This window comes from Argiope bruennichi, chromosome 10 (genome assembly GCF_947563725.1).
Source record: "Argiope bruennichi chromosome 10, qqArgBrue1.1, whole genome shotgun sequence".
Lineage (NCBI taxonomy): Eukaryota > Metazoa > Arthropoda > Arachnida > Araneae > Araneidae > Argiope > Argiope bruennichi.
Genome location: NC_079160.1, coordinates 63,681,082 through 63,699,950, shown reverse-complemented (window position 1 = coordinate 63,699,950; position 18,869 = coordinate 63,681,082). Strand labels below are relative to the sequence as shown.

The following is an 18,869-nucleotide window of genomic DNA, read 5'->3' as shown; positions in this document are numbered from 1 at the left end:
ATTTTCATTCTCTTAATAAGAAAATGATGAAAATTTTGCGATATATATATATTGAAATTTCTATAAATCGAATTTTTTCTGGCAATCTTTAAGCTTAATATACAGAAGTTCGACTTAGTCACAATATATAAAATTTAATAATGCAAGTAGTTTATGTAAAATAAAAGAAAATCAATACTCAATATTTGAAAGGAAAAAAAATGTATTCAAAAATTACATATGTATATTTTTCAATAAGCTCTACTCATTTGAAATCTAAAGAAATTTCCAACTATAATAAAAAAAAAAATTTAAAACATTTTTTAAAAACAAATATATCTTTTTCATGAATCAACAGTCTCTATTTACATAATTTACAAAAGCATGTAATTAATTCCTCCTCTTCCTAACTCTGGATATCCTCCATGCATTAGGTTCTTCATATTTATTGTAAAGGGGCTCCAATTTCTGCTGTTTCTTCTGCTTACTGAGTTTTGTGGGATTAGCAAACTTATAGAAAGCAGGGGCAAATTCCACCATCCACTTGGGATCAATTGTTGTTACTTCTCGCATGTACTCTTTTGTCGTCTGCACTAACTCATGGTAGATTACCCTATGGAGGAAAGAACAATATCATGAAATATTTTATTGGCCATTAAACTTACCAAACCTCATATAAGGTATTTCTGACATGTATAAACCTCATATAAGGTACTGATCATGTATGAAGAGCAAGTTATTTGTAATTGCAAGTTATTATTAAAAACAAATATATATTAAATGGAGAATTTAAGATTTGATTAAATAACTATCTATTAATTGCTTGGTATAGTTAGCAGTGACACAGCAAAGGGAAATAAGGGAGTGCATATGCCCCACACCCCAGAAAGCAGCATAAAATATTACTTTTATATCCTTAATGCCAAATATAACAAGGACTGACAAAAACATTATATGTTTAATATGCCATTTACATTACTAATGATTAGTATGGTATTATTATTGATATTAAGTATGGTATTATTAAAAAGATTTCACAATACTTGTTTATTTTTATGGCCCATAAAACTTTCAGAATATGCCAAGATTGCCAAGCTTCATTACACAAAAGAATGACAAAATTGCACCAAGATATTTGCATTCCCAGATTTACATAGCGATCAAATTATGTTATGATCACCATGCTCCGTTACATATAAAATGACAAAACTGCTAAGACAATTGAATTCCCAAATTTACTTAGCGATTTTCAGATTATGCTAAGACCACCAAGTTCCATTACACATGAGATGCCAAGATTTCTCCAAGGAGGTTGGAAAAAGTTTTCATTTTACATTCAAGGGAATTTACAATTTTTGGTGAACAATCACGGGCATAAAAATAAACCAAGTACCAAAGTCATATATTATGATGGCTAATTGAAAAATGCCAAATATCAAAATGAATGTCAAAAAACATGTAAACATTGAACTTGTTAACACAATAAGACATCAGTGCCTTCACTGATGCCATGTTGCTATTTTTTGCAAATGCTCCAATAAAATTTATTACAAAAAAATGACATAATTTTAAATATAAAAACAAGCAAACAATGCAAAAACCACTACGAAACCGAATGTTTGCTATTCACTACTAAATAAAAAAAAGCATAATTTTTAACTTAGCAAAAAAAAAAAAAAAAAAAAAAACTGAAAATGAAAATGAAAATCTCATTGAAAATTTGTAATAATATTAAATAATAGGAGTAAGTAATATATAATAATTGCTTATTTATTATAAAAAGTAACACAAACCATTCTGGTTGTCGATGGAAGAGAGCACTGGATGGATGGATGTACACAACTTGACCATCCACCAAAGTGCGATATCCTTCTTGAGGATCCTTCTTTGCAGCATTCCGAAAAAATCCACTGCAAATAGCTTTCTGAACACGAGCTGTAGTTTTACCACAAGATACAATATCCAGTTTATGTCTACAAAACAGAAAATTCAAAAAAGATTTAAATAAAGACACTCAAGAATAAATAAATAAGAAAATTCTTTTCCAATTACTTATATATTATTTCAAAATAAAAACATAAATATAGTTTTAAAATTCATAAATTTTATTATTATATTTGTTGACAACCATCAGAAAAGTCCTTTATATGAAGACCCATTAAATGGCGGAAAATTTGTTGCTCTAAATATAATGGAACCTTGCATAACAAGCGTTCTCGAATCTTACTTGTAATGCAAAACACTCGATAAGTGAAACAATTTTTTTCTACAGGAATCCATGTAAAATAGGACAATCCATTATGTTCCAAAATAAAATATTCAAACAAATTTATAGCATAATATTATATTAATTACAGCATAATATAATTTATAAGGCATGTTATATCCTTTATAATGCACACTTTTTTTTACTAGAAAATTATCTAAAGACATTTGTTTGCAATTCAAAATTTTGCAAAAATGAGGCACAGTATTATCGTTAAATGAACTTGTAGCACACATAGCCACTGCCTTATCCAGGTGATGATTCTCAATATTTGATGCAATAATTTCCCATGCTTTTAAACTTGCATGAAACATGATCCAAGGTCATAAAAAAGCAAAAAATCTAGTATAAACCAACTTCAAACTTTGAATCATAAATAAACTTAATTTGTCATTCTTTTTCTAATAACTTATAAACTATTGATCTATGTTAATTTGACATCCACACTTTTTTACATACACTATGCATATAAAATAATGTATTTGGGGGGGGGGGGTCTTTGAATGAAGTCTATCATTTTGAAAATAATATTTTTGTAGATATAATTTCTGTTTTAAGAGTGAATAACTATAACAGCTACCTAGAGTAATTAATAATGAATCAAAGACTCATGATAAGTAGAAAGTGAGATTATTGTTATTCATAGTAATCTTGAAACACATAGATACTATATGAAGTGAAAGTTAGACATTCAGCTCAAGAATATGAAAATAGGCAACTTTAAAAAAAATTCACTTAATTCATGGCAGACAAACAAACAAAGGAGCATATAACAAAGGAGAAAAAATACTCACCTGTCCATAATTCCCAATAACTGTTTGCGAATATCCTGGGCGCGCTTTAAAGTTCGTATCTGTACAAAATTCTCATGGCACCATGCATTGGAAAACCTGTTATTTTTCCATGAATTATATACAGCTAGTAAAGTTAAGTGATCTCCTTCAGGTTGATTAAATTTAGCTTTCTTTTGATCTGCTAAAGTCTGTTTATCCTATAAAAAAAACATTATTTTTTTTCTATTTAAAATTTCGAATTAAAAAAAAGTTAAATTAGCAAAAGAAAGTTAGAAAATAAAGGCAACATATAAGAAAAATTTTTAAAAAAATTGTCACAAAAGATAATTATGCATTAAATAGTATAATTAAATTAGGTAGAATAATAATATCTTCGATTTCCGTTTTGAATAATTGCCAGGGTTCATTTAATAGTTTAAAATACTCTAACAAGAAAAAAAAATGCCTGCTTAAATAAAATAATTAATTTAGAGTTGTAACACTAAATACAGAAATTGCTATTAATTGTGAAAAAAATGTGGCTCTATTTTCATCATCAAAATATCTAATTTTTTTTAATTTTTTAAATATATACTCATTTTTTTAAACAAATTTAAGTTAAAAAATAAAATTAAAGCAACATAATCATCTTAACCCTTTAAAGAGTCATTTTTTCTAGTCATATTATGTTAAAATATTTTTAGGCTTGAAATTAGAATAAGAAAAGGGATTCATTTAGCTTATTAGATAGATTTAATTTGATTAATTAATTAATTTGTTTAATTAATAATTAAGTGACAAACCAAGACACATCATTTTGTGTGAGATAAAGAACTGAAGCATCTAAGTTTCTGTCTTTCTAAAAAAAATTTGTCAGAACTTATGCAAACCTACATAATTTCATACAAAGATTGCTAAATTTGATGAGAAGCATACTTCCCACGGTCTTAGAAAGGGTTAAAAGAAGCTGAATAATTCTACTACAAAAAGAGAATATAGAAAAGTGAAAATTTTAAGAATTAGAAATTTATGTTCCCTATTTAAAAATTAATAAGATATTATTATTCCTTCTATAATCTGAGCATTTGTGAATTGTCAAAAAGATTCTTAATCAGTCACTACTAACATACCAAAAACAAGATAAATTACCTTTGGTCTGTAAAATACATTTTGTACAGATAACATTGAAACTATAGTGAGGATTTCTTCACTGCATGCCAAGTGAACAGACATGATAAGCATCTTTGAAAGATTGGGTTCCATGGGAAATTCAGCCATCTAGAATTACAGAAATAAGAAACTGAAATGAATTTTAAATAAAGAACAGAACAAAATGAAAGTTTCGTTATAAGTCAATACCCAAACAAAAAGTATATTCTGCAAAAGTTCGAACTTAGTAATTATATTAAACATTAAAAATAAATAAAGTTTTTTCCCCCTTTTGCCATTTATGATTATTTCTCATCAAGGAAAAAAGAATAGAATTTTAAATGTCAAGAGAAATTAATAAAATGAAGTCTCTTAAAATAAAAAGGTTTTATTTCAATTTCCAATCAGAAAATATGCAATACAAAAATTCTTCTATATAATCTGACTTTTTCAAAGAAAATAATAATTTCTGACATTTCTTTTTATGAATAAATTTGATAATTCAAACATGTTTCCTCTATACAAATATTTTGAAACAATTTCAAATGGGTAATTTTTGGTTCATGATAATCAGAAGAAATTACTATTAGATATAATTAAAATCTACAAAATAAGAAAAAAAATTAAAAACAATTATCATCAGAAAAATGTCTTGAAATAATAAATAGGAATTTATTACTGAAGTCTGCTTATCCTTCATTTTAATTTAAAATCAGAATAAAAATAAAATATCACCCCAAACTAATGACATAATTTCTTACCCTTCTTCCAAGTCGAGTTAATAATCCTTCATCATCAAGAGCGCTTAGGGAATGTAGTTGTTCTAATGCCATTATGAGAGACTGTTAGGGGGAATAATAATAAAATATATAGCAGTTTACAATGAAAGCAAGTACAGAATAAATTCAAAAATAGAAGTAAAATAATTTACATGGTAAAAAAAAAAAAGTTGTTTTTACAATAAAATTAAAAAATTATCTAGATATTTTTAAAAAATGGCAAAACAAAAGAAAAACAGCCTTCCAGCCCCAGTCATTAAAATCATTTTACCTTTTTTTTTTTTCACCCCATTATAGGAAAGTTTAAGAACACTAGTATATCATAAATGGTCAGCTGAGCACCACCATCTTATATTTTTGATAAATCACACAAAATAATTTAATAAAGACACCCAGCTCAACAAATGAATTGATTGTATCCCCCTGAAGCATAGCTAACCAATCAAAATGTTAGGCTAGTAAATAATAGTGATCAAATAATCAAATATAAATAGGTGAATTTCAAAAAAAGGCTAGTAAATGGGAAGCAACTAGCATAAAAAATACTATAGAAAATAATAATTAATATAATAAAAATTATAATAAAATATAATTAAATAATTTATAATAAAATATAATTAAATAATTTATAATAAAAAATAATGACATAATTAATATAATAAAAAAAAGAAAATTATAATAAAAGAAATTTTTTTTATTTAAATTGTTGATTCATAACATTTGAATAATTATTACATCATAATAAGAAGCAATAGGTATTAATAAATTTTGAAATTTTTTTGTTTGAATTTCTTATAAAATACATCTGTTAATGCAAAATTCAATGACAATGAATTATAATAATAATAGTGATCATATATTTTAATAATAATAGTGATCATATATTTAGCCCCAACAACCAAATGCAAAATTTGTACGATTTAACTGTCTAAACCTTTTCAGAAACTTATGATATACTTTTATTTCAAGTCAGCAATATCATTATACAAAAAAAAATAATAAAAAAAGCTAATTTAAAATTTCTTGAATATTAAATAAATGTACATTTTACTAAAAATTCAGCTTTTTCTGTCTTCTTTCTAAAAACTTACTTCTGCTGGTGGTGCATCCATAAAATCAAATGTGAGCAAGTCATTGATCCCCATAGCTTTTAATTGCAAAACTGTATGAGCAAGATTTGTTCTTTGTATTTCGGGTACTGGTGTAGTCAACATCTCATCTCTGTACGCTCTTTCTGTGTACAACCGATAACATTTTCCAGGTCCAGTCCTACCAGCTCGACCTGCTCTTTGTTTTGCTTGAGCCTATTAGAGCATAAAAGATTTATGTACTTACTTATTTAAGTCGAAAGAAAGCACAAATAACTAAAAAGTAGAGGAAATATGACTAAAAGCTCAATTTAACTTTTAAGAAAATTCTTCCTAACAGTATGAGGCTAAAATAAAAATATAAGGAAATGTAAACAACATAGGTCAACATTTTTTTTTTTTTTTGTTCAGTTTTAACTGATTTTAACTATATTTGAGAATTGATTTTTAATATGAAAATAATTTCTCTCTATTGGCTTTATTTTTGAAATTCCAAGTGATTAAATTATAAAATATTAAAACTTTACAGAACAAGTTATTTCTTGGATTGATGAATTACCATTATAAAAAGGCAAAGAAAAAAAAGAAAGGAAAATATTAGTATATATTCAATGCCAAACAATATAAACTTTTATAATGGAACCAAATAACTTTTTCTTTCGTATTTATTTCATTCTTTTCATTTATAATTTTTAATTATGCTATTGAGCTATAAAAGTGTTGGTGCATTTTTTCAACTAATTAAAATATTTTATATAATTTATTAAGGAAATTTTTTTGGTTTAATGCTTACAGCAAAATCTAATTTAGTACATTAACATAAGTAACACTTTCAGTTATGTCTTATAAACTAGAAGAGATGAGCAAAAAATAACTGTCTCTATAAAATATGTGGTACTATATTATTAAATTTTATAAATCAACACTATAGTTTCTTATTCTATTTATATATGAATTTTGAATATAATTATTTTTAAAACACAATCATCAAAGTGAATTTTACTTCCCAAGTAGAATATAAAAATCATTCCTACACAGCTTTGCAATTCCATTAAAATCTGTTGACTTATGTCAAGACATGAGCAGAAAAAAAAAAAATAGCAAAATTGAATACTCAACTTACTTGTGAGATAGGTGTGACTATTAAAGAATCCATTCCTGTCTTTGAATTGTATACATTTTGTTTTACAAATCCAGGATCAACAACATAATATATACCATCTATTGTCAATGACGTTTCTGCAATGTTTGTAGCTATAACAACCTACAGAGAAATAATATAAGATTATACTATTTTACATATGAAAGATTACAAGAAATCAATTTAAAATTTTAAAAAACATAAATTTTGAATCTAAAACAAAAAATAATTTTATCAATTGGGACAATAAACAGTATTAAATGGACTAAAACTAATCTTGTTATTTATGTGAAGATAAAACTTTATGTAGTTTGAAGATTTGATCATAATCTTCCATCCAAAAAAATTTTTTAAAAATAATGCAAGAAAATAGCTTTTTATGTATAAAAAGATTAAAACATGACAATATTTTATAAGCTTATGTTACGGTATTTCGCAAATTTTCTTTCTTATCGGTAAAATATTTAATACTTCCCTCAAAATTTACTTCAATTTCAAAGTAAAATATCAACATTTAATTTTATCATACCATCTATTTGCACTACTGATCAAACTACTTGTCAACAGAGAAAAATAAGAATTTTCTTTTAAATATTTATTTGACTACTTTGTTATACAGTTAAGCATGTAATTTAAATTTAAATCATTAATTAACATTGCTGAAAAAGGCAAACATAGCAAAATAAATTTCGATTCAAAGGTTTCAATTTTTGCATTCAAATTCAAGTATATTTCAAGAAATCAAATTATTATCAAAAATACATGATAAGATTAAGAGTTTTATTATTTATGACTGGTTTGTGAGTTAAATATATCTCAATAAAATAATAATAAAAATATGCATTGAATTTTATAAAGCACAAAATATTCATTTAACAATTATATTTATGTATATCTAAATCAATACTTTTACTCATTAATTCATTCTACATTTTTCAGATGCATCATTGTGCTAAACAGATAAAAAAAATAACTTTCCAAACACATTGACAAATTTCTAACAGAAAATTAAAAAATTATTTATTAAAAACGATTAGTTTTAAAATGAAGCAGTATTAATCTAAAAGGAAATAGGACTTATAGACTTATACAAAACACTTATACAAAAAAAATTAATTCCTAGAGAAATAAAAAAATTCTGTCTAATTAGAAGAAATGCGCATTTCAAAACAACAGAAAATCAAGCAAAAAAACAGATGAATTGCAAATATACAATTAAACAATAATTCAATAGAAAGACAAAAACTCTAAAGTTGAATTGAGTAATTTTTTTACCCCACTTTCATTATATGCTTTATCCAGTTTTAAATAATTCTCAGTAATTTTAGAAAGGATTGATGCACAACAGCAAAAGATTTTTCTTTAAAGTACAGCATTCATAGAGAAAATGTAATTGCTCTTTAAAAAATTTCCAATCAGATGATATGTCATTCATCTTCAATCAAAATTGGAAAATAATATAAAATCATCGATTTTCAAAGGTGGATATTATTTGCAAAATAAAAGAAACCATAACAAGTAAATGTTAAGTTTCACGATTATATTTGTTAAAAACAAAACCTACAAACCATTTAATTGGCTATAAAAACATAAAAATTATAAAATTATGGAGATAATTTTTGGCCCCTTAAAAATTAATGCATCATTTTATTGTATAAGACAGGTGTTTTCTTTAATTTTCCAAAAACATTGGCAAATTAAGATAAAAACATTCTGAGCTCTTTTGCTCTTTTTTTTTTTTTTTTAGAAATTTTTATGGAAAAGGTATTTTTATCTACATTTATAATTTTTCCACTTTGTTATCTTGATAAATAACCACCACAGAACATGAAAGAATTGTCTATAACAAATCACCAACAGAAATGCTTACATAGACAATAATTTACATCTTAAATACAGAAATCTGGGGGGGAGACAAAAAAATTTTCAACACAATTACAAAAATATTTAGTGACGCATGGAGAGATTCATATTGAATTTAGAAAATTACCTTTTTATTGAAGTTTACACTACTAATAGTGTATTCAATTCAATATTAATAAAATTAGAACAGCAATAGAATTCAATACCTTTCTAGCAGCAGGTGGAGCTGGTTCAAAAATTCGACTTTGCATTTCACTGGGCAGAGCAGAATACACAGGCAGAATAATAAGTTCAGGAACTTCTGGTCCTAATGATTTCATCCGTTCAAACAAAATCTCACAAGCAGTATCAATTTCTTCTTGACCAGTGAGAAATAGCAATATGTCACCTATGAAGAAAAAAATTGATATTTGTTTTGAATACCAGAAAAATGCATAGAACTGATTTAGGATTATTTTTTTCAATATAATAAATTAACTTGCACATTAGAAAACTAAAAAACCCTGAAAAAAAACATATTGAATAAATTATGCAATTAACTCTACTAATAATAAAAATGAATGTGTATGTATGCATGTGTGCATACTGGGCACCATACAAGCTAAACTTTTTGCTCTATAGCTACCAAATTTGATACATATATAATTTGGAAAATGGAAATGTTTGAATTAATTCAGAGAAATCAATAAACTACATAATGAAATTTTGAAATTACTAAGGAAGTAATGGCAAGTTTCTAACTTTCCAAAATCTTGAATTTTCTTGTGTGTTATTGTTTACACAATTTAATTAATGTCAGCATTATTTTCGAAAAGAAATTCAGATGCTATGCAAATGAAAGTTTTTTGGCATTTCTTCAAAGTTTGCAAAAATAAAAACATGCAGATAGCCTTTTTGAAAACTATTATATTTTGATTTTTTAAATGGAATTTCAGAATGATTGATGTTTTTTTTAATTATAAAAACTTCTTTACACACTTTGATACTTTTATTGCATTGATTTCTTTCACTGTAGTTGTATATCATATTAAGATCATGAAGCAAACCAAATTTTAAACTGATCACATAGATAAAATTATTCCGTAAATTTCTTATTGTTACAAACCAAAAATACAAAATAAAAAAATAAAAAAAATAAAAAAAATTATGCTTATTACCAGGAGGTTCTGTAAGATGAATCTGCATCACAGTGATCATAGAAGCATCCAAATAATCACTTTCTGGTTCTCTGGCATACAAGATTTCAACAGGGTAGGTTCTTCCAGGAATAGTAAAAATAGGCTAATGAATAAATTAAGAATAAATTGAAAATATAATGAGCAAAGAAGAACTATTAATCAAACTTAAGAATTATAAAAAATTCATTTATTTTTAATTAGATAATGAAATATAATTTCATATTTTGTTTCCAAGGATACTTCTTTTTTTGTTATTGCATGTTTGTTTTTAATTTTTAGTCTTCTACATAAACATTAATATTTCTATACATATTTTTATGTCAAAATAGAATTAATTTAAACAGATTAATTTTCATAAAAATTTTAATATCCAGATATTTAATAATTCAATAAAAAATTGTGTTACAGTAAATAAATTTAAGATCAATAATTATAAAAATTAAAATTCTCAAGAATTACATTTATATCTTTATAATTATTATTGTCTCTTGGAGACTTTTCTGATTTTTCACTCACAGATTATATTAATTAATATAGTTTCCTATAATGTTGCATATAAACAATACTGATCATTTAGACTTAAAAATTAATCAAAAAAATATTAATAAAAATTATGAATTCTTGAATGCTATAACAAACTACACATCTTAGAAGAATTTCTTCAGAATTTCAGAATATCTTCTTTGCAATTGCTGCACAGACACCGTTCTTGCAAAAATGCTTCAGAAGCAGAGTTTGATCTTTCAGTAATAGAATCATAACTACCTCCCTAAATGCAGAATAACAGGAATTTATATTCTCAGCCTTTTAATCACAAGTGTAATGTGTGCTGTGCATGCCATGTCTTTTAATTAGCATTTAATTGATTTTTAATTAATTAATGGTTTTTTAGTATCTTATGATGAGTGCAGAGCCATTTAACAGTAAACTTCTGAAAGTCACAAGTCAAATATGTGCTGTGCATGTTACATCTTTTGATCAGCATCTTAAAATTAGTTTATCTTCTAATGCAATTTTTTTTTTTTTTTTTTTAATCTTTTGATGAATGCAATACCATTTATGGTATTGCATTCGGAATTCTTATTTTTTTTCCATACCATTTCGAAATTCTTATTATTTTTTTTTTTCCGCAAAACAAATTCTCATAGCTTCATGTATACTCAGATGAATTATCAAGCCATTCTAACTAGTGATTTATTTATCAATTTATTTTTACAGCCTACACAAGTGCAATTTTACTTATCATAAAGTTGTAATTTAAAATGTCAGATTTCAGATATATCATAGGAGAAGAAAAATAATTATTGTTAATAAATAAAAAGTGGATGTAAAAAATGGAATTCATTATTTACATTGTTTCTTGATTTATAAGAACAATATAAAAATACTCTTTCATTCTCAGAAAAATAATTTGATCAATTTCTATGTCTTTGATTTCATTATATTTCATGAAAAAATTTTCCTACGAAACATATGAATAAATCTTTTAATGAAAAATAGTTCCATCATAATTAATAACTGTGAAATAAATAAGTTATAATTTTTTTCTAGAAAGCATACAATTTATTTTAATATACAAACTAAAAATAACTCCATGTAAAAGGAAAATTCTTAATACTTAAACATAACCTTCTTACCAAATATTGTGTTATGCATAAATACTTACAGCTTCAAAAAAGTACTGGGAAAATTTAACAGCATCCAAAGTAGCAGATGTGACTATGAGTTTTAAATCTGGACGACGTTTCACAGCCTATGAGGTAAACAAGAATTAATTCGAAATTTATAGCATTACAAAGACAAAATTTACATTACCTACTGTTTCAGACAAACTGTTGGTACCTGTATTATAAATATTTTTATCTTATTGCAACTCTATTTTGATGGGGGTGTTTTAATTAAAATCTTTGGTATGGTGACATCACAAGTCAAGTTATTTTCCTTTTGCTAAAGTAACAACAAAGAGTGTTGGAACAATAATGATGGATTTTTGTTTAAAAAGCTTGATATCATTCGTTTAATTCACACTTCTTCATTAAAAATAATAAAGAACTTTGTTCTTTATAATACACTTTTGGCAACCAGCTGTTTGCCAAATTATTGACTTTTCAGGGTGTTAAATAATTATGATGAAATATGGATTCATTAATTTCATTTTTTATGTCATATGACTGAAAAACACCAATTCAATTCATTTTGGTGGTTGTTTTTTGGTAAGAATTTTTGGTATGATGACATCACATATTACATCCATATATCAAACGATTTTCCTTTTGCTAAACTGGCAACAAAGAGTTTTGGGGCATTAACAAAGGATTTCCACTGAAAAAAAAAAAATTATTTATCATTTTATTTACTCCTATTTTTTTATTAATAAAATTACACAAAGATGTATGTTTTTTATAATACGCTAGACATATTTGGCGACAAGTTTGTTATTCTAAATTATTGACATTTTAGATTGTTAAATGATTTATAGAATGCATTCTTTAAAAATTATCCCTTATTAAATAACATGACTGCAAAAACATGAATTCGATTAAATCAGTTAACTGCAAATTAATATGAATTATAATGATGATGATATATGATTGAAGCTTTAATAATTTGGTTACACCATTTAATTGTATAATAATATAATTGATACTTTCAAATTCCATATTAGTGCTTGATTCAATGAAATACATTATCATTCAATATACGAAACAGAAAGAAAATGGATCATATATATATAACATTTTATTGCTATTTTTTTATTTTTGCATTCTTCTAAATTTTATTATACATTTTGCAAGATATTTTCCCTTACCTTGACATGGGTGCATAGCACAGTCTCAACTTTATAACTGAAATGTTGTTTGGAAATTCAATTTTATGAAAGTTTCATGATGAATATGGATCTGATGAAAATTACATCCGTCAGAGGCCAAACATCCATACAAGTTTGGTTGCATAACATAGGCTCAGGTGTGATCTTTTTTCACCATCTGACCACAGATCAAAATTAAGGGATTTACCTCCAACAACACTCATAGATTTAAAGGGACATTAATTGAAAAATTCATCATCAGCCCATACCTTTGAAAGCAGTAAAATTACTAATTACAAACAATAATAAATGTGCATTTCTTACTGGCAAAGTATGAAATTTTGGCATTTTATAGAATGCCTATGTTTTGTATGTAATACTTAAAACTAGCCAGATTATGAAACGATTCATATTTCACACATTTCCTAGGCATTCTATATAATACCAAATGAGAAACCGGCAAAATATGAAATATATCTCCGATTCATTTCGAAAATAATGAGGCAACAAATGACTTTTAAAGCATGCCAGATACCTGTTGTGTGAATTAAAGGAAATGAGTGATGCACTTGCATGCAAAAAGTGTTGTCAAAAAAAATCATACCTTCTGTAATCATTCCAGTAAAAATGATGAAAATGATATTTTGTTTCAGAACTAAAAATGCTATTAAAGGTGAAATTAAATTCTAAAATCAATCCAGAAAAACAAGCCAAAAAAATATTAATGAATTTAGAGTAGGACAAGCATAAATTTTGTTTTGTACAACTTTCATTTTTCTTTACATATTTTGAATATTTTTTTAATGGCAAGTTCATTATTTTTTTCAGAATAACATTTATATTTTTGAGGAATGCACATCATTTATATAATAGCCTTTTTTCATACTTTGCCTAAATAGCATTTGTCATGCTATAGAATGACTAGATATTATATACAATGCCTGAAGAAAATATGTAATTCCCATATATCATACTTTGCCTAAAAATGCCCGGTATGTACAATGTAGAAGAGGTGTTCAAATGAAAAGATACAAAACGTCGTAACAAAGTAAACGTTAACATACTTGGCTATGCCGCTATGGGAAAACATAGCGAGACATCTAGGGATGCGATTGGAGTCTCCGGCATAGATCGGAGCATGCGCAGGAGAGAGCAGATACTCTTATAAAGAGCGCTGCCCAACTGATGTGGAAGGTCCGCTGCATGTTGAATTCCTCGAGCACAGAAAAACCATTAACTCCGATGTGTATTGTGAGATACTCCGAAGACTACACAGGTCCATCAAGAATAAAAGACCAGGGATACTCATGGAGGGTGTGATTCTGAGCCATGAATATGTGTGTCTACACGTCTCCTGGGCCACACACGCAAATTGGCCAAGTTCAAGTAGGAGCAGCTTGACCATCGCCCTACAGCCCAAACATGTCGCCCTGCAAATTTAATGTGTTTGGTCCCCTGAAAAGACATCTGAAAGGAAAGCATTTCAAATCGGATGGCGAACTCAAGGACGCTGTGAAGGACTGGGTTTCGTCATGGCCACAGGAACTCTGGGAACAAGGAATCCTTCAGCTCCCTAATATACTTTGAATAAAATCTTCATTAATACCCACAGTATCGTTTTGTACCTTTTCATTTACACACCCCTTGTATATAAAATGCTAGGTATTCTATAGAATGCTGGCATTCTTACTTTGCTGGTAACATACATATAAATAAACTCTTTTAGCTCCTAGTAAATAATGATTATTTTGCTTTAAATTTAATTCAAGAAATGTATTTACTAGATAATTATATTACAGTGCTCAGCAGGTTAACCAAATGAAGACATATGAATTTATTTCAAAAATTAAACAAAAAAAAAATATGCGAAATTCTAATGCAGGCGAAATATAAATTTATAAAGACTATTGAAATTTGCTAGCATATCAGTGTCATCAAAATTAATATAATGTATTAAAAAATTCAATTAATTTAGCTATAAAATAATTTTTTTTAACATGCAATAAAAGGTACTTTTTTGCATAAGAAAAAATATCATTGAACAAAAAAGACAAAAACTTTTTAAAAGAAAAACATAAGATCTTACATCTTTTAACAAACCAAACAAGACATCAGTGTGTATTGTCCTTTCATGAGCTTCATCAAGCATTATAACAGAGTAACTTTTGAGATCTGGATCAACTAAGCATTCAATGAGCAATAAACCATCTGTCAGGTATTTAATGACTGTCTCAGGACTTGAACAATCCTCAAAACGAATGGTGTAACCCACCTAAGAAAGTATCCATAATTAATTATTAACTAAATCATTTTGAATACCTAAATCCCAAATTTATTTGAAAAAGTTGCCAATATGAAATATTTATATCAAACACTAAAATAGCAAGACAAACATGTTAATTCATCTCTAATAATATTTAATGTTCAATGAAAAAATTAAAAATATAAAAAGTTTAGCAAATATAATGGAGAAAGAAATACATATATTAAAACATCTTCCATCTATAAAATATACAATAGAACAAATTTTGAAAATATGCCAGAACATTCAAATTATGTAAAAGGAATTTCAAAGATCAAAATAAAAAAAAGAAATGTCATACATAATTTAATTTAATAATTATAATTATCTAAATGAAACGTACATGAAATTGGTTACATATTGCAGAGTACAAAAAAACTGTTTAAATCTAAAAATATAAGTGTTTTGAGAACTTTTTAATATAATAATGTAACACTATCATATTGAAATTAAAAACATTTTTTTTTTTACAGTTAGATAAAAATTCATTAAAAGTGAAATTTTTGGATAAATAATTATAAGCTCTAGAAACTTACTTCTTGTCCCAATCGACAGCCAAATTCATCAGCTACTCTCTTAGCAACAGACGAAGCAGCTACACGCCTGGGTTGTGTACATCCAATTTTGCCTCTAGCTGTAAAACCTGCTTCTGCAAGATACTGTGTCATCTGAGTAGTCTTTCCTGATCCTGTCTCCCCAATTACGATAAGGATCTGATTATCAGTCACAGCCTAAGAATAAGAAAAAATAATAGGTACAGATTCTTCAGCCATAAATAAATTCTTGAATAAAAATATCCAATTTTTAATTGCTAATATAAGCAAGACATATTTATTTTATTTTTATTTAGCAGTATAATTTCATTGATAATTTATTTTTAAACTTGTTCATGAAAAGGGAAATTTACTTCTGTCTTACATAAAAAGTTATTAAATGAAATTCTTCTGATTACAATCTAATTTTCAATAAGATCTCCAAAAGAATATTATTCCAAGGTAGCGCAAATTGTCGCACAATATTATACAATATTGTGCAATATTATATTATTTAATTTTTAATAATATTATACATTACGAATAATGATTAATATCATACAGTATTGTATAATATAGGTGTACTACTAGGGTGATGGATTGAATAAAGGAAGATTTTAGATTAGAAATTTTTAGTAGGATATAAACAATAAAGAAAAAATTTCGTAATAATAAAGCTATTCTTCCCATAATGATCAAACTAATTTTCTTTATTTTTACATTTATTTTATATTTTATAAAGTTATATAGCCTTAGAATTTTTAAAAAATGATGGAGTTTATTTATTTTATTTTATTTATTTATTTATTTTTACTACTTTTTTTAAAAAATTATTTTACTTTATTTATTTATATTGACTAAAACAAAATTCAATAAATGCATTATTTGTACAACAAATAGCAAAAAAAAAATGGCAGAAATAAAAAATATATATATATTATTGCATAAAAATTTACAAACTATAATCTAATCAGATTTCATCTTAAAGCATATGTCATCTGTACTTAAATTTGAATTAAGATATATTTAGACAAATAAATATAATATTTATTAATAAAAATAAACTAATTTATTTGGTTATTAAATAATAATTTTCATAAAAACAGTTGGTAAATATTAGCTTATGTGTTTGGAAACAATTTCTCAATTGCAGACATTTAAAAAAAAAAAAAATTAGTATTTTCATCTGCAAGTAATACAAGTAAGTATGTAATAAGTAAATAAATAATACAAAAAAAAAAGGAAATGAGACGAAATATAATATAATATTTATTGATAAAAATAAATGAATTTATTTCGTTATTAAATAATAATTTTCATAAAAACAGTTGATAAATATTAGCTTATGTGTTTGAAAACAATTTTTCAATTACAGACATTTAAAAAAAAAAACTAGTATTTTCATCTGTAAGTAATACAAGTAAGTATGTAATAAGTAAATAAGCAATACAAAACAAAAAAAAAAGGAAATGAGACGAAAATACACAGGAAATTTAAAAACTTATAAAGGCACATGAAATAAAAATGGCATAATATCAAATACTATATTATTTTTAACTGAACAGATGACTAACGTAAAAATTAAGGCCAAAGAAATTAATAACATACCTTAATAAGATCATCTTTCAGTTTGTAGATAGGAAGACTTTGTCTTTGTTCTAAAATAGAGAGCTGCGTTTTTTTGCCATAAGATGCTTTGGAACCTCCACTTATATGTTTCTTCCACTCTGGAATATCATGAGTAGATAATCCATTGCCACGAATATTTGCTGCTAATATACGACCTTCAGCTAAAAAAAAAGTAAGAAATACAATTGAAATATTGAATTCATTAAGAAAATAATTAACTCAATATTTAATCAACAATATCAATTATGGAAAATTGTAATTTATCACTGTAAAATATAATACATAAAATTATTAAATAACACCCAAAATATCATTTCAAACTTTTGAGATACAGTTTTAATTGCAAATAGTTCATAATTTCTCGTAAATTTGTGCAAATAATGTGTTGTAATTGAGTAATAATTACTCAAACTATAATGCCGTTTCAAAAGCATAACTATTTTCTTTAAATTCTCAATCTCTTATTATAAATATTCCACTTTGTTATAAATACTATAATAACGAATTAATTACCATGGTTTGGCTAATGACAGTGACATTTCAAAATTATAAATTAACATTCATCAATAATAAAGATGGTATCAACATCGTAGATTCTAAAATTTACTGAATTTTTAAGTATTTAAAAAAATTATTGCAAGGAAATAATAAAAGAGAAATGCATTGGAAACATAAGCTGACAATTCGAAAAAAATATTTAAAATGTCTGTTTTAATTAATATGTTTTTATATATATTGCTTTCTCATAATTTTTTAAAATATATTAAAATTTTTATAAATTCAATTCCTCAGAAACATGAATAGTATATTTCTCTTCATAGAATAAAATAATTAACAGAACAAGTTAAGAAACAAACACTCTGATATTAGAATTATTTTGTGATGTGAATTTATGCTAATTTTCAATGATCTAGAAATAAAGTAGTCCGAATAACAAATTTTCTTAGATAAATGAATATTAATAGAGTTGTCCCTATTATCAAATTATTGGAGAAATTTATTTTCCCTGTAACTGCTGTAGTTTGTGCTAGTATTTAGAAGCATATTACTTGTTTGAAATATACATATAATGTTCAACCTTTCACTTGTTTCGCTTCATTGTGCTTGGATAAAGATCCCAAACAACAAACAAACAAAACTTTTTTGGGGTGGTTTTTTTTTTTTTTTTTTTTTTTTTTGTAATTTAACACTCGACATTTTTAAAATTACAATTTATAGTTTTTTTCCCCCCTTCAAATTCTGAGGGAAGTTTTATTTAAAGCACAATTGCCTATAATGCTAAAAATTTATTAAAATTTTTATATTATCTAAAGAAATTAAAGATATTTCCTATTGAATACATAATTCATTTCTGAAACAAAAGTTGATATATTGAATTCC

General features: G+C 25.6%; 1 protein-coding gene across 2 annotated transcripts in view; it reads right to left on the bottom strand.

Moving 5' to 3' along the window:
- Positions 1-220: 220 nt before the first annotated feature.
- LOC129988045 (ATP-dependent RNA helicase DHX8-like) overlaps positions 221-18,869 on the bottom strand; it is a 43,345-nt gene continuing 24,696 nt past the window's right edge. For both annotated transcript variants that reach the window (XM_056096139.1, XM_056096140.1), the window contains exons 12-24: positions 17,469-17,650; positions 15,864-16,058; positions 15,112-15,297; positions 11,883-11,969; positions 10,196-10,319; positions 9,245-9,426; positions 7,158-7,298; positions 6,038-6,250; positions 4,929-5,009; positions 4,168-4,296; positions 3,040-3,236; positions 1,773-1,952; positions 221-592 (exon numbers count right to left, since the gene is read on the bottom strand). In XM_056096139.1, the coding sequence (XP_055952114.1) occupies positions 370-592; positions 1,773-1,952; positions 3,040-3,236; positions 4,168-4,296; positions 4,929-5,009; positions 6,038-6,250; positions 7,158-7,298; positions 9,245-9,426; positions 10,196-10,319; positions 11,883-11,969; positions 15,112-15,297; positions 15,864-16,058; positions 17,469-17,650 (2,120 nt within the window). In that variant the 3' untranslated portion in view covers positions 221-369. The remainder of the gene's footprint in view (positions 593-1,772; positions 1,953-3,039; positions 3,237-4,167; positions 4,297-4,928; positions 5,010-6,037; positions 6,251-7,157; positions 7,299-9,244; positions 9,427-10,195; positions 10,320-11,882; positions 11,970-15,111; positions 15,298-15,863; positions 16,059-17,468; positions 17,651-18,869) is intronic.